This window comes from Piliocolobus tephrosceles, chromosome 16, assembly GCF_002776525.5.
Source record: "Piliocolobus tephrosceles isolate RC106 chromosome 16, ASM277652v3, whole genome shotgun sequence".
Lineage (NCBI taxonomy): Eukaryota > Metazoa > Chordata > Mammalia > Primates > Cercopithecidae > Piliocolobus > Piliocolobus tephrosceles.
In genome coordinates, this window is record NC_045449.1 from 12,610,913 (window position 1) to 12,638,444 (window position 27,532).

The 27,532-nt window shown below is 41.4% G+C and overlaps 1 protein-coding gene across 1 annotated transcript in view; it reads left to right on the forward strand.

Annotated features, from left to right (window-relative positions):
• MYOCD (myocardin) overlaps window positions 1-27,532 on the forward strand; it is a 99,160-nt gene that overhangs the window by 35,100 nt on the left and 36,528 nt on the right. The window contains 4 exon segments of the mRNA XM_026456280.1: window positions 3,157-3,222; window positions 13,790-13,845; window positions 15,596-15,671; window positions 19,240-19,401. Coding sequence (XP_026312065.1) covers window positions 3,157-3,222; window positions 13,790-13,845; window positions 15,596-15,671; window positions 19,240-19,401 — 360 coding nt within the window.

Genomic DNA, 27,532 nt, shown 5'->3' on the forward strand with positions numbered 1-27,532 from the left:
TACTCTGTGACTTGATGTCTATTTTATGTGACATTAATATAGTTATTCCAGCTTCCTTATGCTTGCTGTCTGTATGGTATATCTTTTTTCCATCTACTTACTTTCAACCAATCTGACAGTTTATATATAAAGTGTGTCTCCTGCAGGCAACATATAATTGAATATGGCTTTTATAAATTCTTTCTGATAAACTCTGTTTTATTTGAGCATTTCAACTATTAAAATTTGACGTAATTATTGACATGGTTGGATTTGGATCTACCATTATATTACTTGTTTTTTGTTTGTCCCTATGCTTTCTGTTCCTGTATTCCCCCTCTCTTGCCTTCTTTGGATTAGTTGATACTTTGAGCATTCCATTTCAATTTATAGGGTGTTTTTAGTTATACCCTTTGTGTTCTTATTATTGGTTACAGTATAATCATTAATTACGACTGTCTACCTATAGTTAGTATTATACCACTGCATGTGAACTATAGAAATTTGGCAGTCATAAGAAGTCCTTTACGTTATCACTGTAATCTGTATTACATCTATGTTCCTTAAGAGCATCGCAAGACAAAGTTATAATTTTCCTTATAAAGTTATATATGTTTAATTAAGAAGAAAAATAAATATCTTTCATATTTATTAATAGAGTTACCATTTCTGACATTCTTTATTCATTCCTGAGTATCTGTGTTGTCTTCTGGTATCACTTCCCTTGAGCCTGAAGAATTTACTGAAGCATTTCTTGTAAGAAATTATATTATTTTTTCTTTACCTGAAGATGTCTTTATTTCACCTTCATTCCTAGAGGACATTTTCTATTCTGAGTTCGTAGATTGGGGGATGGGGTGTTTATTTGTTTCTCTTTTAGTTTTTTATTTTCTAGCTTTCATCGTTTCTGAAGAGAAGTCTGTGGCTATTTAAATCAACACTTTTCTTTCTTTCTTTCTTTTTTTTTTTTTTTTTTTGAGACGGAGTCTCGCTCTGTCGCCCAGGCTGGAGTGCAGTGGTGCGATCTTGGCGCACTGCAAGCTCCGCCCCCCGGGTTTACGCCATTCCCCTGCCTCAGCCTCCTGAGTAGCTGGGACTACAGGCGCCCGCCACCTTGCCCGGCTAGTTTTTTGTATTTTTTAGTAGAGATGGGGTTTCACCGTGTTAGCCAGGATGATCTCCAGGATGGTCTCCATCTCCTGACCTCGTGATCCACCCGTCTCGGCCTCCCAAAGTGCTGGGATTACAGGCTTGAGCCACCGCGCCCGGCCAACACTTTTCTTTATACAATGTGTTGTTTCTCCCCCACCTGTTTTTAAGATTTTTCTCTTTATCTTTGGCTTCAGTCATTGGATTATTATGTATCCAAGTGTGGTTTTCTGTGTATACATTTGGTGTGGGGTTTATTGAGCCTTTTGAATCTGTACATTTTTTTTCGCCAATTTCAGGAAGCTTTTGTGATTTTGAAATTGTCTATTTATTCTTTTAATTCTGTCCATTTTTGCTTCATGTATTTTGAGGTTCTGTTCTTAAATGTCTATCCATTTATAATTGCTATGTCTTCCCTCTTATAATTATGAAATTTTCATTCTTGATCTCTGATGATACTCTGTGACTTGATGTCTATTTTATGTGATGTTAATCTGCTGTACTTCAATTAAATTAAAACCTGCTCTATGGCTCTGCTATACTTCTGAGACCCTAATTACCTAACATTAAACTTTTAGATATTGTCTCACTGGTCCCTGAGGCTAACGTTAGACTTTTAGATATTGTCACACTAGTCCCTGAAGCTCTGCTCATTTTTTTTTTTTTCATCTTTTTTCTCTCTCTTCTCCAGTTTGATCTATCTTCAAGTTTACTGACTCACTCCTTTGATATTCTTCTATTAAGTCCATTCAACAATTTTGATTCCAGATACTGTATTAAGTTTTAATGTTTCTACTTTGTTTCTTTATGTGTTCTATTTTGCTGCTGAGATTTCTTATTTTTTGTCCATTTCTTTTACTTCATTGAACCTAGTTGGAAATAACTATTTTAAAGTATTTGTCTGATAATTTCAACATCTGACTCATCTCAAGGTTTGCATCTGTTCATTGTCTTTTCCATTTAGAATTGGTCACATTTTCCCAGTTTTTTTGTGTTAGAGTATTTTAGATTGTATTCTGGACATTGTGAGCCTTACGTTATACAGACTCCGAGTTCTGTTGCGATCCTCTGGAAACCACAGTTTTTGTTTTAGCTGATGATTAATCCAAGTGGATTCAAACTTTAAGATCTCTCGTCAATGTATCCAGAGAAAATGGAATATCCATGAGGAGGAGTCTGAATTTCCAAAGATAGAATGTGTTTGGAGGAGTGGGGCAATGGGAAGGAGAACATTGTAAATACTGCCCTCAGAAGTTAATAATTCAATATTATTTAATTTTTACCATTACACGTGTATGATATATATAATCTATTTGTGCTATAGATACATAATATTGGGAACATACTTATATTTATTTATAATATATAATTTTGACAGTTTTACAGTGTTTTAATTTTTCTAAGAAAAGCACAACCCCAATAGGCCTTTGAATTCCCAGGAGAATTCCAGATTCTCATAATACTACCACTTATCAAAATGTCTTTACATGTGCCACACATTCTGCTAAGCAATGTGCATACACTGTTTTATCAAACTTTATAGCAACACCACCAGGGAGGCATTATTTTTATTTACAAACAAGGAAACTGAGGGTCAGAGAGGTTAAGCAACTTGCTCAGGGATACATAGCTATTAAGGGGGTAGAGATGAGATTTGAACCTAGGTGGAACTCTGTCTCCCCTCTTGATATCATTGGTTGCCACCCAAGTGGAATTAGATGATATTTATCTTACAAATGACAGAGTGTGGAGAGAGAGAATGTAGCACTGCGAAAATAACATGCGCTTCAAAGAAGAGACAAGTATTCTAATGCTAGTTTGGGACAGACTTACTGTAAAACCTTGTAACTTTCTCAGCTTCTCTCCTTCTTCTTCCACTGTGTCTACAACAGAAATTAAAATGTACTTCATAATAATTTTCAGAACTCTTTTAGAAATAAAATGAGATGAGCTATGAATGTATGATGAAAATATAATGATTGTAATGATATTTAGCCCAACTCACAAACTAACACTTCTTTTTCTAAGTTTTACAGTTAAGACTTCAACAAAGAAGGACTCAGGAACAACTGGCTAACCAAGGCTTAATACCACGTGAGTACCTGCATCTCTTAATTACTGATGTACATAGGGCCACACCATTTGGGAGCTGGAAAGTGCCTCAGAGGTCATTTAGTTTAAGCCAATGCAATGGTCTCCCAAGATCTTCAAAGCGTTGGTATCAGCAGAAATCCCAGACCTTGGATGCTTTGCCCCGACTGCTACGTACTCACCTGCAAGGGGCTCCTTTTAATGATACTGGTTTTGCCTAAAATTCCAATATAGTGGATTTGTTCTCAGGGTAAACACAATTCATTATGGGCACCCCTGACTCATCTACTTTTAAAATTGGATATAATTAATATTCTTTCCAGAAGCATCAATTACATCATCTTTTTCTTACCTCCTCAGTTTCAGTTCTGTTTGGGGTATTTGAGTCCACAAGTAATTGAACATCGGTCAAGTATTTCCTCTCTAGCAGGTGGAGTGGCAATACCATTTTAGCATAAATGGTATAATGTTGAATTACTGGCCACGATCTGGGTAAAAGAAGAAGGATTATTGTATATTTTAGAAGATATATTTTAAATTTTCTACCAGTTCAACAATGAAAGCTAATTCCTGGTTATCTGTGGAAATAGAGAAAAGGGTACTCTGGATGAATAAGTCATGGGTGAAGCTGCTTCAGGCCATAGATTCTAACTTCCTCTCCAATAAAATTTAAAAATCAAGATCTATAATGACTTGTGCAGAAATTCAGGTGTCTGTAAAATGCTGTTGTGACTGTTACTTCAGAGTTCAGTACACAACAAGCAAAAGTTTGACCTTGAAAAACTGTAGTGTAGTTAGTTATATGGAAGCCCTATGTGTAGGTCTGTAAAGTGTAGTTAGTTATATTAGTTAGAAAAAATGTTGCGTAGTTAGTTATGTGGAAGCACTATGACCCATGGCTAAACATTGAAAGTTTAGTCTTTGTTTCAGAGACAGAACAAAACTAAGAATTTTTCAAGCCTCTTGTTTTGTAATTCAAAAGTAATCCTTTGTTCATGGCTGAGCTCTACAAATAGTAAACAGTATGTGACCTTAAACTGGGACAACTCTTTTAGAGGTTTATGAAGTACAAAAGAAACAGCTCAGCCTGCTATTTCAAGGCTGTTTAAGCAACGTTGACAACGATGCTGAGAAAGCAAAGGAGCAAGTCGATGTGTGGCCTTTTTCATCTTAGCCTTTCCTTGGAGGTGCTAAAGACAGGGAGAAACCAAAAGTCTGCAGACGTCAGATCAGGTCAAGACAATTTCGCTCAAAGCTGATAATCTATCCCTTCACTGATTTTTTTTCTCTTTAATTCTGGAAAGGCAAATGGAGCAGATGGACCCAGGACCTTTCCGTAAGCCCAAGTTGTACACACCTGATTTAAAGTTTGACTCATGTGCTTAAATACTCTGGGCCTGGGTCTTGCAGCTGTCATTAGGCTGAGAATAGATATTTTTTGAAGGATATGGGGTTATATCTGAAAATTAGTAAAAACACCCAATGAAGATGGTAATTAACGCTATCTTACATTTTAAAATAACACCTATCATGTAAGTTATATAAGTCAAATGTTCCTTTGTATAGTAGAGTCCAATGAAGATATAGTATTTTGTCCTGCAGGAATTCCAGTATCAAATAATATGCATATTAACAAAATACCGCTTAACTCAAATTTTGCATCTTTAGTGCATTGCATCATTAAGATAATTTCTAGAAAAAAGAATCCTACAAATCATGAAATAATAAAGCATTTTAAAATCACACACTATGATGAAGGCTTTCCCCAATCTTCAGCTACTTCCTCTCAACAGGCTTTCCAAGAGTGTAGATTCTGCTACGGAAAAGTGTCCAAGTCATGACAGGTGCACACCGCAGGCCCTGCCTGTACAGATCTTTTCTACTTAGCTCTTCTCAGGAAGCTAGAGATAGGATGCATCTCTTCACCTGCTGATGGTTAGCCTCTTCAGCCTAATCAGAGATTAAACATGCAATCTACATGCATTTCAGCAGGGCAGTGTGCTTCCTCTGGCATCTAAGGAAACATGTCTAAATGCAAACGACTGGGAGAAGGAAAGAGGAACCAAGGGCCTCAGTATGTTTTCAACTCAATATAATTCAACAAATTTTATTATAAACCAGGCTATATACAGGGGACTGTGCCAGGCACTTTACGGATAACAATAATAAGAAAGATGGCCCCTCAGAGAGAGTCAAGATATTAGGGAGAAAGCTGATAAAAAGCACACAGAAGCAGGCCAGGCACGGTGGCTCAAGCCTGTAATCCCAGCACTTGGGGAGGCTGAGGTGGGTGGATCACGAGGTCAGGACATAGAGACCATCCTGGCTAACAGGATGAAACCCCGTCTCTACTAAAAATACAAAAAATTAGCTGGGCGTGGTGGCGTGCACCTGTAGTCCCAGCTACTTGGGAGGCTGAGGGAGGAGAATGACGTGAACCCGGGAGGCAGAGCTTGCAGTGAGCCAAGATCGTGCCACTGCACTCCAGCCTGGGTGACAGAGCGAGACTCTGTCAAAAAAAAAAACAGAAACATAATCCAGTGTGCAATTCATTACCTTACAGAAGAAGACTTTATTTTTTCATTCTATTATTTAAATGTTTTGAAACAGAACAGAAAGTGAAAGAAAAGGAGAAAGGAAAGGAGGAAGGAAGAAAAGTTAATATTCCTCAGAGCCTACCCTAATTCTGTGATTTTCTAATTTTTTAATTCTTAAATCGTATGCACTATATATATGTGTGTGTGTGTGTACATATATACATATATATATGCACTGGCTGAGGCAGTGTCAAGGGTGTCTGCCCCATTTGCTGGGCCCCTCCTCATCCCTTCCAGAAGCCCCCTGATAATTCTCTGCAGTGCTGGTTCTCCTCAGAGTAGAGTTTGAAAACCCCTGACCGATCCCAATCCCTGTTTGTCTTTCTTGTTCATGAAACTGAGGTTGAAGAGGCCTAAGAGATTTTTCCGATGTCCCAAAGCCTAGATCTCATGTGGTTCCATTTTCTACAGTTTCATTTATGAGAATGTAAACCCATGCCAGATAAAATTATTCATAAAATCTCACTTTATTCATAAAATTTGAAATAGTTGCAGTCTTTTTAAACATGCCATAAATTGTCAAAACTCAAAGCTGATGGCTGAGTGAACTGTTAATTGTCCTTATCAAATAGCAATACTGTTTTTTTTTTTTGAGACGGAGTCTCGCTCTGTCGCCCAGGCTGGAGTACAACAGTGTGATTTCGGCTCACTGCAACCTCCACCTCCTGGGTTCACACCATCTTCCTGCCTCAGCCTCCCGAGTAGCTGGGACTACAGGTGCACGCCATCATGCCTGGCTAATTTTTTGTGTTTTTAGTAGAGACGGGGTTTCACCATGTTAGCCAGGATGGTCTCGATATCCTGACCTCGTGTTCCGCCCGCCTCAGCCTCCCAAAGTGCTGGGATTACAGGCGTGAGCCACCGCCACCGGCCAGACTTACTATTTTTAACTCATCAACAGAAGCACCTGCCAAGAATTAGTTGTGAGTTTTACATTAGGTTAAATCTTCAGGGCTTATCCACTGGATAACATGCAAATCCCTCCTATTGGGGAGGAGCTGAGGCTAGAACCTGTGTCTCCTGATCCCTGCCTAGGCTCCTTTTCTCAAACGTTCAAAATGAATCGCTTGGCCTTTAAAAACACTTACTTATATTGCTGTCATAAGGCATTTTACGGCCAAAAATTTCAGTTAGAACTTGGAAAATTTTGAAAGTGTATCATGTGAAAATGCCAAAGATAAACCGATGATTTAAATGCAATGGCTTCAAGTTCTACATCATAATCTATGCTTTGCCATGATGAGCATCGAATGAAAGATTTCAGTGACTTACCTGTATGGCAGGTCTCCCTTCAATGGCATTCCAAATTGATAATTAAATTATGAGGCTCCTCCCCCATTGACTCTAATGAGGTGAATCGTGTGTAATTCTAGTGAAACTAATCCAAATGGATTGAATTTTTTTCCTTCCCGTTTCCTGGGCATGCATCCTGCAAGTTTGGAGCTTGCTGCAGAGTAATAAACAGTCGTTAGCAACCAGCAACAAATTCTTTTTTATAATCCTCGTGAATCACTTCTCTTAAACATTCGTTTTGTTCTTATGTGTGGGCATTATGAGTTTAGGCTAATTTCCCTCTTTACGTGCTTTGAATGAATTTAAAGGCACCATCTCTTGATTTTTAATCAAGACGGGCAGGGTTCTGAGGCCAGGATAGAATTACCAGAGCAACTTTAAATAGCTGGTAAAGGGTTCTCAGTCCAGGTGCATTTACAATGGCAGTTGTGAAATTCACATTTTCAAAATCGGCATGAAACCTTAATGAAATATCCTCTCAAAGTTAACTTAGAAACAGTACTTACAGGACTTATTGTTTAGATTTATCTCCAAAATCTCACCTCTAAATCTCAATATGGAGATTTCAAATTGCCTACTTAGCCATCATCAACCAGGATTCATAGGAAATGGTTTCACTGTCCCTCCCTTTTGGACTCAAAGTTGCAAGAGGACATCAAGGTTCTCTACATTCTTGTGGCATTAGGACAGTGGCCACCTCCTTCCCTAGACCTGTTGGGCCTGTTCATTATTTCTTATGCAAATTTTCTCTCCTGCAACTCTTCTCCCTGGGTATCACTCTCCTGGGTAAAATTTTAAATAATACCATTTTATTCTAACCACTTCAGAAGACTTGATGTGGAAAGATGACCAGCCATGTAAATCAGACTCAATAAACTGGTCATAGAGCATTTCAATAAATATTTATTAATCCTTTGCTGTGAGAAAGGCTCTGGGGAACACACACAGAGAAGTTGGACTCAACTTCTGTTTCAAAGTGCTTCCAGTCTAGGAGGGGTCCCAAACCACCCCCATTTAATCATCTCATTTAATAATTTTGGACAACTTCGCACCACTACATAAGAATGGGTAGCCAGGAAGATTGAAGGAAAAATCACTTTTTCCTTTCCCTCTCCCTCTCCCTCTCCCTCTGCTACGAAAGTGAATCTATGGTGTTTAACCCAGGGGAGAGATGAAAGAAGGTTTAATTTATTATCCTGGAATACAGAAGATGAGATTAGAGAGCTAAAGTGGATTTGAGAGGACACGGGGCCCACAGAGGCTGCTACGTGTCCACAGAGTCTCAGAGAAAGCCGCTGCTGGCCAGAATGAAATGTCTGGGCAGCCTGGTTCCATGATCTGATCAATGTAAATGAATTTAAAGATACAATGAGCTGTCTATGAATGGTGCTGCCTTTATTTTTTTTGCAGACTAATCCAAGCTACAGCAGCCACATACTTACTGCAAAACCTTGGTAAATCCCTGAATTTTGTGGTACTTCTGAATAGCAAGAAGAATGACCGGGGCAATTCCCGCACCCCTATCACATGCAGCTTCACGATAGTTTTGAGAAGTTGACCGGACAAAGTCTCTCTTCCTTTTCTCAGTGCATTCATTTGACTTGGCTTTTCCCTACAGCACCCTACCACACACTGTCGGCTGTTTGAGCAGTACACGGCGCAAGGGAATTAATCTGTCTGCCTCTTCCCTTCTTTCTAACATCTCAAATTCAGAGATAGAGAAAGGTGCCCTGGATTTTCATGTCAATCCTATTTGGGTCAAAAATCTTACCTTCCTTCTTTTCACCCCATCTCTCCTTCAATTTTCCCCTTTCCCTGTTCCTTAGAAACTAGAAAACCAGTCATGACAGGCACATTTTGAATTTGTCCTTGTACCCTCCTTCTGAGAAATTCCACAGTGTTCACAGATGTTGCATCAAATTCTCCAACTGCGCTAGCCAGGTCTTGAACATTACAAAGCTACACTGGGAAAGGCACTGTTTTCAGACCATTAAGACTATCATTGGGGTAACAGACCCTTAAGACTATCATTGGAGTACTGAACTAGCAATTTTTTTCCAAGCGTAAAAGAAAATATAATCTCCAAAGCATTATCATTATACATAGTATGTATCCTGTTTGGAAAAAAAAAAAGTTCTTATGACCCGATTTGTCTTTAAAAGCAAGACTGAGAGAAGACAAGCATGCATAAGCCCATTTTTACAAGTGGGAAAGTGAGAGCACAGGAAAACTCTCAGGCTTACTCCAAGTTACACCAAAAGTAGATGGCAAAGCAAGAGCAGAGCTCAAATGGATGGTTCCCAAAATTTTAGCCACCCAGGACTTCTTCAATTCTACCCAACACCGCCATAGGTCTTACGTTTAAAATAGCATTGTCTTCCCTGTCCCCCTAAAGAATAATAATTAATTATTAATCCACGCATTTTTAAATGTGAATTTTATGTTTTTAAGTTAATTTTCTAATTCATGGTATATAAATTTACCAGCTAGTGCTTGTTGATGAGAACTACCGGAACTAAACCAAGTCTCTATGATTCCGGGCAGGAGCAATGAAAAGTGACAGCTTTGTTAGTCTAAGCAGCCTTTCTCTGGGCAGACATACTCTTTCTCTTCAGCTTTTTGAAATGCTGAAAATCAGTCCTGGTCATTCATTGCTCCCGTTTGGAAGTCCTAGGTTCCCAACACCCCTAGATCTAGATCCACTGGACTTATAAATCCCATCACAGCGGTTCTGAAGCTTTTGCATCAGAATCACCCAGAAGGCTTGTTAAAACACAGATTCCTGGGCCATACTGGCAGAGTTTCTGATTCTCTGGGGCTGGGTTGGGGCCCAAGAATTGGGATTTCTTTTTTTCTTTCTTTCTTTTCTTTTCTTTTCTCTTTCTTTCTTTCTTTCTTTCTTTCTTTCTTTCTTTCTTTCTTTCTTTCTTTCTTTCTTTCTTTCTTCTCTTTCTTTCTTTCTTTCTTTCTTCTCTTTCTTTCCTTCCTTCCTTCCTTCCTTTCTTTCTTTTCTTTTTTGAAACAGAGTCTGACTCTGTCACCCAGGTTGAAGTGCAGTGGTGCGATCTTGGCTCCCTGCAACCTCTGCCTCCTGGGTTCAAGCGATTCTCCTGCCTCACCCTCCCGAATAGCTGGAATTACAGGCTCCTGCCACCATGCCCACCTAATTTTTGTATTTTTAGTAAAGACAGGGTTTCACCATCTTGGCCAGGCTGGTCTTGGACTCCTGACCTCGTGATCCACCTGCTTCGGCCTCCCAAAGTGCTGGGATTACAGGGTTGAATCACCACACCCAGCCAAGAATTGGGATTTCTAACACATTCGCAGTTGCTGAAGATGCTGGTCCGGAGGCTGCACTTTGAGAACGCTGCACTCATTGCTGCCCTCAAGTCTCTGGCTCTTTAATTCTGCCTCTTGGTCCTGTTAGTAGCAATGGATCTGGGATTGCTCCAAGCCTGCGGCTGAATGGTCCCATTAAAAGAAGTCAGGGCCTGCACCAGGCACAGCCCAACACCAGGTACAGCCCTGCTTCTGCTGCCAGAGCTGCCCAACTCCAGGGACCCTACCCTGTGCTGAGGGGTGAGGACCCTGCCTTCACTGAGTTCTCTGTGGCCCCACAGCCTGTTTTCTCCTCTTTCTGGGATCCTGCTGGAGGCATGAGGTTACAGTGGAGAGCAGAGGACTGCAGGAAGACCATTCTTATCTCGGAATCTTTTTTCTAAGTAAGCAAATGTTTATATGCTCAGTTGACCCAAATTAGTGATAGCTTTGGGGACAGAAATAGGAATAGCCTGCAACAAAACTCTGAGGCAAGAACACAAATTCCCTTGTGAGGAGTCATTAATCTTCCTCCGGGGGGAACGAGTTAGATGTGTGGCTGATTGAATTTACAACAGTATTTTAATTCAAAATCACATGGAGTTTTTTAAAAATGTAGAATCCAAATTCCTTTTCAATCTTAAATGTCAAAGTTCTTTAAATACAGAATGTTGCCATTTGATACTCCCCAGGCTGGCAGCAGAAGTGGTTTTTTATGTATTTTCCAAAAAGCCAACTGAGAGGTGGGGAGCGCCATTGCTTTTGTTGGCCTTCATGGGAGGTGGCTAAAACCCACGGTCTCTGCGGTCACTGAGAAGGCAAACCTCAACCCTAGGTCCATGGCAGGATAGTTTTCCATGGTGTGACCTCAAGCCAGTGCCCCATATAACACCCCTTAACCTCTGAGGAGAAGAGCATGTGGTAAAATACAGCATGTGGACCTCTCTGGCTTTCTTCCCAAGTCCTTGCTAAATGGAGATAGTTTCGTCCACCCTGTGGCAGAAGATTCCAGAAGACCTTTGTGCTCCTGGCATCAGGGAACTGGACCATGTGAATCATCTCACAGGGGAGTTATTAACACCAAGAAGTGATGAATTGTAGCTCTGTGAAGCTGAGATACAGGAAATACAGTGTGTCTTAGAACAATTAATACGCTTTGCTAATAAGAGTTGAACAGCCTCAGAGACATGAGAACCCGTTAAATTCCTCCTAAACCCCGAGCCCAATTAAAACCAATTGTGTTTGGAATGTCAGAGATGTCCCAAGATCTATTCATGCTATTCCCTTCAGGGAGTTTCTAGATGAAAAGGGTATGCTATTCTTTTTAACCACTTAGTAAGACTACACGAAGATCGATTCCTTTTCTGGATTACATAAGTAATTAAACTACACCAATATGCAATACCTAACTAAATGATTACCAGGAGATAGGACAGAGGAAAGACCTATTGATAAAGATTATATAGATCCACAATGGCCCACTGGACTTCAAGCAGACTTTGTGTCATAATCTGGTTGCTTAAGGGGAAAGGAAGTTGCTCTGCAGAACTCCCTCGACATAAATTCCACCTGCGATTAAACGCAGGAAAAGGCAAGCCTTATTAAGGATGATGACCAGACCCAACTCAAAGAAAATGCATGAGCAACACAGGACAGCTGCATATAAATTTCTTAGAATCACTGAGTTGGGAGAAATGGGAGAAAAGGGTCATCTAAAAAGAGAGGTTTTGCAGAGAAGCTCATTTTAAGAGTAAAAAGCAGAAAGCAAAGACAACTGTAAAACAGTTTCCAGATCAATGGTATTCAAGAAGCGTGTTCATTTTTTTTTTTTTTTTTCTATAAGAAGGGAAGTCTCTTAATCTTTGGTCAAAGTGAGAAGGATGCCTGTCAACTATTTTTGGCACAAGGAAGCCAGATGGGGCAGTTCTGCAACATTGTTAATGTTGGAGTGAACAGGGAGATTTATAGAGAGTGTGACTTAGTAACTCTCCAAGCAGCATCCTTAAAGAGGATACTATGGCCAACTACCATTATGGTAGCCACCGTGACTACAACTATGTCTGCTTGATCTCCAGCAAACCCTGCTGAAAACTATGTCCAGATTCAGCATGGTCTTAGGGTTGAATGAGGCATGTGTGCACACACACACACATGCACATACACACACTCTCTCTCACACACACACACACACACACACACACACCCTGATCTGGTCAGAAACCTAATTTTTGTGCTGGCCAAGATTTGGAAGAATATTGCATTGCCTGCAGCTTACAGTAAACCACTGTTCGAGTAATATTGGAACTCTGGATCATGTAATTCCTCAAGTTGTCCAGACATACAATTCAGGGGGAGAAAAATCAATGCAAGTCTGTAACTGCTAATCCACCTTATCACTTATCATGAAAAGTGATTATTTGTGGCTCCTGATTGAGATTGTTCTAGATTAGGAAAATCAAGGCAAAATGTAGAATTTTGCAAAATGACGTTCTATTTCTTTGCTCAAAGGAGTTTAATAAACCCCCATAAGAGGTGCTATGAACTTGTGATGAGGAGGAGGTCATGGGAAGAGAGTGAAGGCTGGCATTCTGTCCAGGTTGTTCACAGCTGCCGTGTGTTCTGTACGACTGACCAGTGCCTGTGTCTACTGGTTGTTAATATTTTACATACCACACCTTGAAAGAGGTTAGAGTTGTCACAGGACCTATGTTCCCAGCCCTAATTGATCCTGAGCAAGTCAATCAATTTCTGTGGACCTCAGTTTCCCCATTCTGTTCACTGTTGGAGTTAACTTCCCTGTCTCCAAGGTTCCTTCCAGCCCTCAAAGTTTGATTCTCTGCTTCTCACTCAACACCCTCGGTTGCATGTTCCTGACCTACCAGCCACACACTTTATCCAGAGTACAGTCCCTTCCTCCAAAGCACCACCCCACCCCACAGACACAGACCACAGTCATCCCCTGAGCCTTTTGCACTCTAGGACAGAGCAAAGTCAAAGAGGGTGTTAGTTACCCAAGTCTACACCTCTCCCTCAAACCAGAGCATTCTTTCTGTTTTCAGCTTTCCACCACCCCTTCTGTTTCCTCCAGAACTTGGAATGCCCTGCCTCCCTCACTTCTCTTCTTGTTGCACATCCTACCTCTGCTACTCCCCCTGTTTGAGGCTTCGATTCCACTTTCTCTGTCTCCTATGGCTTCAGGGCCGCTGGTGTCCTCCAGGCCTGTCCTCTCTCAATGCTTGTGGCCTAATAAAGGCAATCACCTCCCTACTGTGCATAACTCAGCAAGCACACCGGCAAACTCTGCGATACTGACCGATGCCCATAACCCAGTCTCCACTCATGGTTTTGTGTGTCTGTTTCAGCACTGAAACGTCCAGCTGAATTCCATGAGCAAAGAAAACATTTGGAGAGCGACAAGGTAATTTTTGAACATGTCTTTACCCAAGCTTAGGCTACAGGTTATGAAGCTCTGAATGCTAACCCTTGACGGATGCATGTAGAATTCCTACAACAAACTCAGTCCATTTGCCAGTCCCCTGCCCTCATATCATATGGAATCTGATTCCTATTAGCCAGTAACTATAAAAGTGGGATCAACTATGTTAGCTTTGAAACTCCTATTTTGTAGCTTTTTTAAAAAAAGTCCCCCATTTTTCTAATGTTGGAAGAAATTACAGTAAGGATGCACTAGAGTCAAAAACACTTTAGAGAGGGAAGTGGAGTCGGCTTTCAAGCAGCCTTACCTTTTATTCCTGTCATTTTTTTTTAACAACAATCAGATTTTTAAAAGTCCAATTCAATGCTAAGGCATGGTTTATGCATACACAACTTATCTGTAGCTACTTAAAGGCAAAAGGTTATTTTGCTTTTTTCCCTTCTTTTTTTGTAACATTCGAGGGTGAGATTTGGCATATATTCTGTACCTTCATAACAAATCTGTGCAACCTGAATTTGTCAATAACATATTAATGAATACTATTTAGCAAGTATCAACACTTTGAGTGAGAAGGAAAGGCAAAGAGAGTATCTGCCTGCTGGTGTTTCCTTGCCTGAGAGCGCTAGCTTTGCAACTTGTCTGTGGGTAGAGAGGAAGAGGAGGGATCTGCTACTCTTCAAAGTAGCTCATAAGTGGCTGTGATTCCTACTACCTGGAGAATAACAAAGAACAGCAGACTCTTATCAGAACTAGAGTGATTCCCAGACCCCTCTCAGGGGGCCACTGGGAGATCCACGACAGTGAGATTAAAAATCCAGAACTAGACATCGGAAACCTGGGGTCCAGTGTTGGCCCTCCCACAGCCTGCAACAGCCCTACCGACAGTCCCATCAAGAAGATAATGAGACTGGGTAAATAACCTATCTCTTCATGCCTGTCCAACTCCTGGTGGGCCTGAATCTGTAGGCTTTACATTTTCACATGTCCTAAAAGAGAAGTCAGGTGAATAATGGGAAAGAGGCATACGTTGTCCTGTTATTTTAGATTTAGGCAATGTTTTAGCTCTGATCTTGGTTAATTTTGTGACTGTTTTCAGAGGAAATGGAGGCTGGGTGCTGTGGCTCACGGCTGTCCCAGCACTTTGGGAGGCTGAGGTGGGCAGATTGCTTGAGTCCAGGAGTTCAAGACCAGCCTAGGAAACATGGTGAAACCCTGTCTCTACCAAAAATTAAAAATTAAAAAGAAAAAATTAGCTGGGTTTGGGGATGCACACCTGTAGTCGCAGCTACTCGTGGGACTAAGGCAGGAGGATCACTTGTGTCCAGGAGGTCAAGGCTGCAGTGAACTATGATTGTGCCACTGCATTCCAGCCTGGATGACAGAGACCCTGGCTCGAAGGGAAAAAAAAAGGCAATGGAATAAGATTGGTTATAATACAAGCAGCCTAGTATCCTGTTACAGTAACATTTTATTAACCTGTACCAACCTGCCTGCCCCTGAAAGAGCTTTAGGTTTGTAGCCCTGACGCAGACCCAAGCTCTTTACCTTCTTATTTTTCCCATCTAAAAATTACTGGAGGGGTCTTTGTAAATGTTCCTTCATCAAAATGTGGGACACCAAAAATATTTTCATGTTTCATTTATTATTTTAAAAGGTTATTTTCTCCTGTGAGATAACTTGAGTTTTTTTAAAAAGGTAAAACTAGGTGATTCTCTTTGTTTGGGTTCTACAGGCTAAAAATTCCCTGAAGCGCAAAGCCAGAAACAGGTGCAACAGTGCCAACTTGGTTAATATGCACATACTCCAAGGTAAGGCTGCAAGAAATCAGACACCAAGAGATGCTGTAGAATGGCGGGCCATTTTCCCACAGTTACTTGTCTCTGTACAGTTGCTGAGCCCTCTTAAAAATCTCCATTGTCATTACAAAGTGGTAGTTTCAAGCAATCATCTAAGCCTTCTAGGCCACGTAGATAACCAAGTTGGGAAGCCATAAAATGCTTAAGTGGGTTAGAGACTCCGGCTCTGATCTCAGCTGTGCCGTGTCCTCCCTAACTCTAAGGCCTCGGCAAATCATGTAACTTCTAGGAGTGCAAGGAACACGTCCAACATATGCTGACAATTATTACTAATCTGAATCATCACTCGCTTTGGCAGGGGATCACGGTTCCCTCGCTGCCTTTGTATCCTCCAGGTAATTGATTGCGCTTTACTGACGCCTTTACCTTCTGGTGTGCAGAGAATACAATCTGAGGAAATTAGTACTGATCAAAGCAGGCCTAGTGCTGCTTTAGGGTGCCGCCTCTGTGCTGGGGTGCGTGAGACAAGGCAAACAAACAACTAATTGGTCCCCATATTCTGACATCCGGATGCAGGAGGAGAGGCTTCTACTCCTGCCTCGTAAGTTGCCTTAACTGAGACAGAATCCCCAAGACCATTGGTGCCCACCCTAAAAGAGGTCCAACCCCTAATTTGACAGTTACCTATGAGATATTTGTTCCTTGAACACACACTGTATTGGGTGTCTGCTGGGAGTTGGCTGCTCTGCCAGGCCAGTGGGTTCAACGATGAAAAAGCCACAGGTTTGTGCCCTCAGATAGTCTCATGGTCTAACAGAGGACATGAGAATCACATTTACAATCCAGCATGGAAAGAAAGGAAATGCCTCGTGCGGTGGGTGTATGGAAGAGGATCAGAAAAAAGAGCCATCGGAATCAGAATGGACAGGGGAGGAGTGAGGAAATGGGCTAGAATGTGAGGACTGAGCCAGGTAGAAAAAGATGGAAGGGTGTCGCAGTCTGAGGGAACAGCCTGCACAAGGCCTGAACGCTATTTCTCTAGAATGTGGATTTCCTTCCAAGACTGAACACTAGCTTTAAAGCACACGAAAGGCTCTGAAATACCCTGGAAATTGTGAACCTTGGTTCTTTGATTGGCATCATTTGTTATTTTTTCTGGCTTTCCAAGACTGACCTTTTTTCAACCTTAAAGTAGGTGGGATATTTTAAGACGGAGAACTGTTCTCAGGGTAGGGAAGAGAAAGAGGCCAACGCTGAAGTCAAGGGAAGGCTGTGTGGGATGGGAGGCTTTGATCTGCATGAGGCAGCCAAAGGATGCCAGGTGTCTCGAAAACAGGGAAAAAAGGCCCTCAAAGGGAGGTGACAGAATTCTTACCTCCTTTGCAGTGGGGTCTACAAGACTAGAGGCAGCGGCTGTGTCAGCACAAAAATCACAGCTGCACAAAAATCCAAGCGATGTCATTTTAAATGACATACAGACTTTTTAGTCCAGGTGCGGTGGCTCACGCCTGTAATCCCAGCACTTTGGGAGGCCAGGGCGGGTGGATCGTGAGGTCAGGAGATCGAGACCATCCTGGCTAACACGGTGAAACCCCGTCTCTACTAAAAATACAAACAATTAGCTGGGCGCGGTGGTGGGCGCCTGTAGTCCTGGTTACTCAGGAGGCTGAGGCAGGAGAATGGTGTGAACCCAGGAGGCAAAGCTGGCAGTGAGCCGAGATGGCACCACTGCACTGCAGCGGGCAACAGAGCGAGACTCTGACTCAAAAAAAAAAAAAAAAAAAAAATCCCCACACTAAGTGGGGATTTTCCTGAAACCTTCAATTTTTTTGCACACTTTTTTAGCATTTTTCACATTTATGACAATGAGTACACAGTACTGCTATAATCAAAAAACATATGAAATGTTATTTCTTCCATCAATATGGTCTTGAATTAAAATATCAGGGTGTGAACTGCACCAACCCCCAGTTCAATTGCATATCTCTGGTGCCTCCCATGGGGTCCTCTTTTGTCAACAGAAATTGGGAATTAGCTTCTTGGAACATAAAAGATCTGCTAGATACAAAATGACTCCTGCTGCCCAGGAGTTTATTGTCCAATTTCAGAAGCAGCAAGATGAAGGGTTTGTGCTTGTAACTGCTAGAGGCAGTCAAAGCGAAAGGGATCTGTAAGAACAGGAAGAGTTAGGAAAGCCTTATGCTGGGACCCAGAAGTACGATGTTGGTAGTGGGGAGTGGGGAAGAAGTTCAAGGTGGGGAAAGGAAATAAGCCAAGGTGCAAAGGTGAATGCAGCAAGACAGAAGGATAAGGACCAGGCTCTCTGGAATGGTAGATTTGGGCTGGAGAGCCACAGGTCATGACAGGAGGTAGATTAAATTTGTAGCAGTCTTGAAAAACTGGATTGAGAGACGTGGATGGTAGGAAGCATCTTGTACGGAGGCACTAGAAGAAAGGAGGGCTTTCTGAACATCAGTCTTGAGTTGGTACAAAGGATGAGTCAGAAAGATGGCTGAGGCAGAGAGCCAGCAAGCTGCCCTTGCAAGGAACTGTAAGGGGTCCTTTGGAGAGGATGTGGGCTTTGGTATGACCATTCTTTGGTTTGGAGTATCCACATTCCCTCCATTGAATGTGAAATGCTTTGAAGAGGCAGCTTCCACAGCCAAGCCTGTGGCAACTGATGAGACATCTCTAGACCTCTTCTGTATGGAGAGTTCTAGATCAATGCCGGACACAGGGTCTTGGGTTAGCAGGTGGTTAATAATAAAATAATGGGGCTGAGGGACTTGTCTGTAAATATCTCACTTTCTAGATTTATGAAGTTGAGAGTGAAGTTGCAAACTCTTATAGAATCTTAACTTACAGTTCTCCGTGAGAACAAAGCTGGATTCTCCTCTGAGTTCTTCCACAGAAATAAGTCAGGGCCCAACCTAAAAAGGAAGTTTGGTGTCAGCTGTATCGAAGTGGATTTAAGGCTCTGTACGTGACCTTTCACACCCTCCAAATGATGAGAAACTGCCTGTGGATGAATTCAACTTTTAAAAATCCCTCAGTTTAATTAGATAACTGTTTCAATGGAATTTTTTTTCTTTCGCAACTGACCTGGACGTTTGACTCAGTCGGTCACAGCCTTGACTAGTCCAAAATCCTTTAAAAGTCATACTAGTACTACTAATAATAACAACAGATAACATTTACTGCAGGCCTAGCCTATGCCGGTCACTATGCAGATGAAATGTGTATCCAAGTGCCATAGCTTAGGGTCAGGCAAGCAACACAGACCCTGCAGACTGCTTGCTTACAAAATCTCTGAATTGCACATTTTTTTCACAAATCCTCGCAAAGCAAGCGTCTCTGACTCTTCCATGTGCCTCTTGATTTGCCTTTATTTGGAAGTGTCTAGGCTTTGGTGATAATCCCTGTAAAGTGATGATGATTGCATCAAAAAATTATTAGGATGGTGGAGCACAATGTGACACAATCTTTTGTAACCACAAGCCAAAAAACAAAAGAGATGGAGAGAGGAGAGAGAGAGAGACATCAAATTCTAGAACTGATCCTTTTCATTTCAACCCTTTAGCTTCCACTGCAGAGAGGTCCATTCCAACTGCTCAGATGAAGCTGAAAAGAGCCCGACTCGCCGATGATCTCAATGAAAAAATTGCTCTACGACCAGGGCCACTGGAGCTGGTGGAAAAAAACATTCTTCCTGTGGATTCTGCTGTGAAAGAGGCCATAAAAGGTAGTTAGAACACATGGCATGTCTCTCCTTGGTGCTCTTGAGATCTGAGGGCAGCCTGGAGCTCTGACATGCTAGGACCTTTGGGAATGAGGGCCTCTCACCTGACAAAAGCCATACCATGGGTTGTTAGTCCAGTTAATTCTCCATAACCAGGGATCCTGGGCATTGGTTGCAACTCCCATTCTTATACTCCCCAAGGCCAAGTCAACACAGGATAATTTTTCTCTAGTCAGGCAAGTTGAGAACCTGACCAGGTATAATCTTCAAAACGTCTCCCCTATAAGACGTCCTTTACTTAGGAGTCACAATCATGGTCCTCTTTAGCCTTCCTTGTTTAAAGAGAGGTAGACTATATCAGCAGAAAGAGCACTGGCCCCAGACTAGAAAACCCGGACCTCAGGCCCAGTTGCCCCAGTCACTTCACCTCGAGATGGAGGTGACAGTACCCACCCTACCCAGCTCACAGGCTCCTGGGAGTGAAGTTCATGGTAAACAATGCATGGAAAAACTCTGACAGCTCTCACTGGCTCCACGAAGTCAAAGGACAAATACTCAAAAAGGAGACACAAATATTGATTCTGTTATAAACTGTATAAAATCATTTTTGTAGACTTTTTGAACAATGATACTAGGTGAACCCAAACGTCCTGCCAGTACTGAATTCACTCATAGAGGCTTTGGGGTGGAAACCAGGAAACCTATGGTAACAGGGAGAAAGGGGAGCTTAATTCTCCTGCAGACACATTGAACTTTCTCCAGCTATGCCCGCAATCCGCTCTGAAAACTATTGGTAGATGTTAATAAGCAGTGTACATTTAAATGTTTTGACACATTGTCAAAAAGTATGTATAAGCGCATTTTATCCAAAACTAAGTTTATTGTAAAACTTGTCATCCAGTTAATTCACATTCTAAAATCTTGCTTTTGCCCAGCGATTCAGAGGCCACATGAATTTTGCCTTTGGAACTGGTAAATATGAAAGTATCAACTCCAGGAGAGGCAATATACTCGTCTGTCAGTACCCACTTACATATCCCACTGTGATTTTTCTCTCTCCTCTCTCTCTCCCTCCCCACTAAATATCTGGGGCCTTTGAACTTGGCCTTGAGTATTCAGGAGTGCACTGCCACCATCTTTACTGATAAGCTCTTGGGCAGGTAAAAATCTCCATCGGGCATCTCTTATTGTTTCTTAAAGCATTCTGTTCTGTGCCTGTACCTGTATTTATTTATTTTTCTTTTAATTGGGTGCATGTACATTTATGACTTATTTTTACACGACAGGCAAAAGGTTTCCTTTTACTTTGCATTCTTTGGTTTCTAGTAGATTATATTTTTCCTTGTGATTATGTATCATTGGCAATACTTGGCTTTTTATCTTCTTTCGTGCTGAGCATGTTCTCGCCTTACTGCTTTGTGTATGCTATTTATATAGGGAAAAAAATGCTAATCCTCCATCTGTCACAGGTATTTCACATCCTTTTACCAGTTTGTCCTTCACTTCTGATTTTTTTATATAGTTAATTTTACCTATAGCAGTTCCTAATTAATGTATAGTCAAATCCCCTCATCTTATTCATTATATTTTCTGAATTTGTGTTTATTGAAAGTATTTCCTAAGTCAAAAATATAGAGTTTATGCACCTAGATTGCCTTGTAATATCTATATACTTTTATTTTTACATTTAAATCCTTAGTGTGTCTGAAATTATTTAAGTGGTTGGTTTACGAGAGAGGTCTAATTTTTTTTGTTTATCACAATTTTATGATCTGTTTTACATTTTGTGTTAATATCTGTCTTCACAAGTTTCTTTACATTTGTCTGATTTTTCTAATGCTTCATGGCTACTCTTGCAAGTATATTTTAAGTGAAAATTAGAATCAATTTTTTGTGTCATCTTCAATTCTATTGTAATTTTGTTTAGGATTGCACTGAATTTATGCGTTAATTTATAGTGAATTCATATGTTTAAAATACATAATTTTATAAATTCTTCCATAGTATCTATCTCCACTTATTCAAGTCTTTTTTTATTTCCCTTTGCAAAGCTTGTTGTTTTTAAGTAAAGTCATGTTGATGATTGCTCATATATGGGAAACCTATTAATTTCACACATTTATTTTATAAGTGGGCAGTGTCAAAGATCTTAATAGTTCCAATAGTTTCTCAGTTTATCTTAAGTTGTCCAGGTCTAAGGGAATGGAAATTTGTTTTCTGCTTCATTTTTATTTTCTGCCTTGGTTCACTGGCTGGTACTTTTTCACAACAACATGATTAGCATATTATAGAATTAATATAATTTCTAAAAGTCTATGTAGTACATTAGTAAAATAAATTACATATAATATTTATGTATTTTATTTATGAATATATTATTTATACATTATATGCACTTTAGACAAATTATATATTATAAAGTATAATATACTATATTATACAAACCAAATCATATATATCTTATATAAAATATCTATATCATATAGATGTTTATCTTATATATAAAACTATATGTATGAATGACATAAAGCACATGTTTATATTATACAATCAATAATGTGGTAATATATAATTTAATAGTCATTGTTATATTACATAGCAGAATACTATTATTATTGGTACCTTGCCAGTGTCTCAAAAGTAATATTATATTATATTTATTATATTATATTAGTGCCGCCTTATGTTTTATTTTATGTTATAATGTGTTATATTGATGATTACATCCGTTTTTGTTTTGTTTCTCTCTTAAATGGGGATTTTTCTAGTCACTCACATGTGTATATGATGTAACCTTTGGTATAGGATAGATATTCTAAGGAAGTATTTCGCTATTCCTGTTGCAATAAGAGTAGTTTGCAAGACAGATATTGAGTTTTTTTAAATGCTTTCAAAGCATTTCAAAAGATGATGACGTGGCTTTTCTTCTTTGACCAAGTGACGTAGTACTGCTACCTTTCCTAATCTTCCTTGAATTTCTAGGGGAAAACAATCTCTCATAAATTTGGTTTTAGAAACTGCTAGTATTTTATTTGGGATTTTGCATCTATTTCGTTAGTAGTTGGGATAATGCTGGCTGGGGAACAAACCACAAAACTTCAACAGTTTAACAAGAAAGATGTATTTCTTGCTTGGAAAGAGTTCAGAGAGGCTTTTCCTCCATGAAAAGCCTCCTTCAGTCTTGTTTCGCCACCATTCCCTACAGCGAGGGTGGCACTTTTTCTTAAGGGAGCAGATAATAAATACTTGAGACTGTCCCTGTCACTACTCAACTCTGATGTTGTAGCAGGAAGGTTGCCATGGGCAGTAAGTAAACAAATAGGCATGACTATGTTCCAATAAAACTTTATTTACAAAAACAGGCAGCAGGCACACAGGCCTTAGTTTGCCAATCTCTGCCCTGGAGCTTTGTCATTCTCTGAATGTATCCAGCAAAGGGGTAAGAAAAGATGAGAAGGTTCATCCACTTATTAAAAAAATCTCAACCTGGAAATGAGCACATCACCTGCACTCACATTCCATTGCGAGAACAATACATATGGCTGAGAAAGGTGCAGTGCCTTTATATAATGGAAGAGGGATCCTGGCTTTTGATAAGTAGCTAGTCCTGTCTGCCACAATATTCATAAATGATGCTGGTCTATGTTGTTGTTTTATATTTTTCAGATTTAAATTCAAACCTACACATACTTCACAAAATAGTTTATAATTACCTTTTCATATTTTTTCATGTTCTGGAAGCATTTAAATATGATCCCAATGAGTGGTTGCTTTAAAACATTGCTTACTAAAATCATAGGAAACCAAGGAAATTAAGAAACTATTACCTTTTTCAAGAGTAGTTCTTTGAGTTTTTTTCAATTTTGTCCATAATTATTTGTGCACTCAAATTTTCTCTTTAATTTGTACAACTTACCTATTACTAAATGTCTCACTCCCCTCCTGAATTTTAAAGTTATTGGCCTCGAGAAGTAGACAGTATTGGCTCCCAATTGTTCTAAGTTTCTCTGAAGAATCATGAGCGCCCAGCGGAGGAAGGTAGTTGCGGGAAATGAGGATGTATAAAAAGAGAAGAGGGCTAAAATGAGGCTCCCATGCGGTAGTATTTAAGATAGAAGCAGGGAATCTGTGACTAATAAACAGAAGGAATGGCTAGAGAAAGAGGCAGAGGATACAGGGTGACTTAATCCAAGAAAAATCCAAAAGTGGACAGCAGTAATGGGCAATTGAACACCTGTTACTCATCTATGCATCAGCCTCTTTAGCAATGAGCCTTTGAATGTGCCTAAGAGTTTTTATGGTCAAGGTGAACAGGAATATCATAAAGACAGAGGGAGATGCTTAGAGACAGCTAGGGAGAGCGTACTTAGAGACAGCTAGAGAGACAGCTATAGTCCTTCCAATGGCAAAGGTGACCCAGCTCTCTCTTCTATGTGTCACGTCTTGTGATTGTATCTCCTCCCTTGGTTGTGGTTGCACTGTGTATCATTCTTCCAGCCTCTGTGTATTTTCCCTCCCCTGTCCACGTGCCTTTCCAGATGTGTTTACGTTTTCCGGCTCTCTCTGCAGCTGTGTTTCTGAGTTTCTGCCAAGCTCTGAGAGGATCATTCCATCATTGTCTCCCTCCCTCCAAACTTCATTAAGGACCAACAAGTCTCCAACCCTGCAATAGAAACTCTAGAATCTAGAACCTCTCCCAACACAGGGAAGGATATATTGACAGAGGACTGTCCCTACCCTGGGATTTCCCCTCTTACTCCCAGACATCATCTCTCTTGCAGTCAGCAGGATGAAAGCACCACGTCTCTTCCCCTCCCCTCTTGAGTACCAGTTTCTGATCCGTCTCCCAGCCTGCAAGTTGACTTTCTGAATTCATGGAGTCTTACAGTTTCCAGGTGGAGGGAAAAAAAAAAAACAGGCTCATCACCCTAAAATGACATTCTGTGGGGGAATAGGGGACTTGGTCCTCCTTGGGGCCGTACCTGAGAGCGTGCACCTCATGGCCTATTTCTACCTTGTAGGAAACCGCTGATCAGGCCAGAACACTGAATACAAAAAGCACTATGTTACATGGAAGCAGTGATTCGTGAGAACAGATATTATATCCTGGAGTTTAGCATGGCCTTGCTCAGTTTATGAGTGGTCATTATTACTGAAATATCCCTCTGTGTTGAGACCCCTACAGGCTTACTTCTAGCTTGTTAATTCTCTCGCTGGTCATTAGAGCATTTTCTTCACTTAATGTGAACATCCCTTAGCTCCCGCGAAAGTCATATATTGTCCAGACGTCTGACTCCTAGCTTGAGTAAAACAGACCCAGGCTGACCTTCCCAGCCTTCCCAACAGTAGAAGGGCCCAGGTTTTCAGCTCCAAAAGACAAGCATTTCCTCCTAAAGTGTTCTCACCTTTTCATGGGACTGGGCCAGTCTTTTCACCTGAGTCAGGTTTTTTTTTGTTGTTGTTTTTTTTGATATAGAGCTTCGCTCTTGTTGCCCAGGCTGGAGTGCAGTGGCACGATCTCAGCTCACCGCAACCTCCGCTTCCCGGGCTCAAGTGATTCTCCTGCCTCAGCCTCCCAAGTAGCTGGGATTACAGGCGTCCACCACCATGCCCAGCTAATTTTATAATTTTAGTAGAGGCAGGGTTTCTCCACGTGGGTCAGGCTTGTCTCGAACTCCCCACCTCAGATGATCCGCCCACCTCAGCCTCCCAGTGCTGGGATTACAGGCGTGAGCCACCATGCCCAGCCAGGCTTTTTAAAAAAAGAACCCGTGATTTAGAATATATAGACCCACTGTCAAAGCTAAATTTGTTCTTTTTACCACAATGACCCTTATATGTAGAAAGCAATAATTCTGATCCTCCAGGGCTGGTCCAGAAGCTACCCATTTCTATCACTTACATTTATAAAAGATCCAACGCTAGTCACTGCTCACCAATGTGCCCCATGCTTAGACTGCATAACAAAGCCTTCCTATTCACTAAGAATCTAGTCATTCTTCAGGGAAGCCAGAAGTCTTCACCTTCTCTGATCATTCATTTTGAAGGCAGCTAGATAATAACCGTGGCCCTGAGTGAGATGGTACAGCTGTTTGCTTTGGCATAGAAAAGGAAACTTTGCTTTGGCATAACTTTCTCATGAACAAAATCTATCACTCCATCATGAGAAATAATCTCCAAAGAGCTAACGACCCTTGGGGTAAAGAAACACACTAAGGCATACATGACAAATACTTTGCTGAGGATGGTTCTGGGAAAGAGGAGGGCAAGAGAATCGGGGAGCTGGGAGCGCCGGGGCGTGTGGGAGTGGCGGGAGGAAAGGATGAGCACAGAGAGGGAAAAGCAGTGCCTGCAATCTGCCTCTGCCGACCAGTGAAGTAAGGGCTTTGCCTCCATGGAAGTCATCTCAGGCATCACTGAGAGGTGGGCAGGGCATGCCCAAGGGGGAGCTGAAGTTGAGGAGATGCCTCTAGAAATCTGAGGGCAGCTTGAGGCTCTGGGAGGGGCTGAGGAGGATCCTATAAAAGAGAAAAGGGAGAAAGGATAAAGCACTATTTTTTTTTTTGAGATGGAGTTTCGCTGTTGTCGCCCAGGCTGGAGTGCAATGGCGTGATCTCCGCTCACTGCAACCTCTGCCTCCCGGGTTCAAACGATTCTCCTGTCTCAGCCTCCCAAGTAGCTGGGATTACAGGTGCGAGGCACCACACCCAGCTAATTTTTGTATTTTTAGTAGAGATGGGGTTTCACCATGTTGGCCAGGCTGGTCTTGAACTCCTGACCTCGTGATCTGCCCGCCTTGCCTGATGCTATTTTTTGTCCCTAGAGGATTCATCTCAAGAAAAATGCAGGACAAGTATTTACACAGGTTAACTGCCTTTCCTGACCTGTGTGGCCCTAGGATCAGGTGTATCAAAAGACACGAAGATCATCCTGGGCGGCATAGTGAGACTTCATCGTTACAAAAATTTTTTAAATTAGCCAGGCGTGATGGTGCATGCCTGTAGTCCTAGTTACTTGGGAGGCTGAGGCAGGAGGATCACTTGAACCCAGGAATTTGAGGCTGCAGTAAGCTATGATCAAACCACTGCACTCCAGCTTGAGTGACAGAGTGAGACCCTATCTCTCAAAAAAAGAAAAAAAAAGGCCAGGCATGGTGGCTCATGCCTGCAATCCCAGCACTTTGGGAAGCCGAGGGCCGGGGGTGGGGGTGATCACCTGGGGTCAGGAGTTCGAGACCAATCTGACCAACATGGAGAAACCCCGTCTCTACTTAAAATACAAAATTAGCTGGGCGTGGTGACAGGCATCTGTAATCCTAGCTACTCGGGAGGCTGAGGCAGGAGAATCGCTTGAACCTGGGAGGTGGAGGATGCGGTGAGCCAAGATCACGCCATTGCACTCCAGTTTGGGCGACAAGAGCGAAACTCCATCTCAAAAAAAAAAAAAAAGTACATAAGGCTAATTTCTAAAGTGCCAGGGATCTGAGTAAAAAAAATTATTCATTCAAACATCTACCTATTATGCCATTTCCATAATAAAGGCATCTGCTGCCCTTCAAGAGCAGTGAGTTCTGACTTTGGTTAGATAGTCCAATCAGTCTGTAGACTATGACATGCTAAATCTATACAAATATCTTTAGGCAACAGCTAACACTGAAACAATAGCTACGTTTCTGTGTACGACTTTCTCCCTGGGGAAGCAAATTTTGCTTCAGTCTCTTCCAGGATGTTAGGAGGTAGTCTGTCCATGAGTTAAAATAGCTCCCATTGCAGTGGAGTGAACCAGCTCACAGGTTGATAAGGAAGGAGGTGCATTTTCATGTTTCACTTCATGATTTCCTGCCCTTGGTGTGGGTCCTCACAGAAAGGTAACTAGGACTCCAATTATCTTGCTTTAATCTTGGCATTTTAAATGTTTATGCAAAGAAAGTACAACTGACTCATTCATCTGATCACTTCCAAGAGGGAGAGGGAAGGCTCCGAGTCACCGGCCCAAGATCCCCAAGGGGCCAGTGCCCAGAGCCAGCCCTGCGAGCATAGCCAGAGGATGATGTCAGGACTTCCCAAAGCAGGTCCTTGTCATCACACCCCTGACGCGTCTGCAGGGACAATAGCCAGCACACCGCTCTCCATCA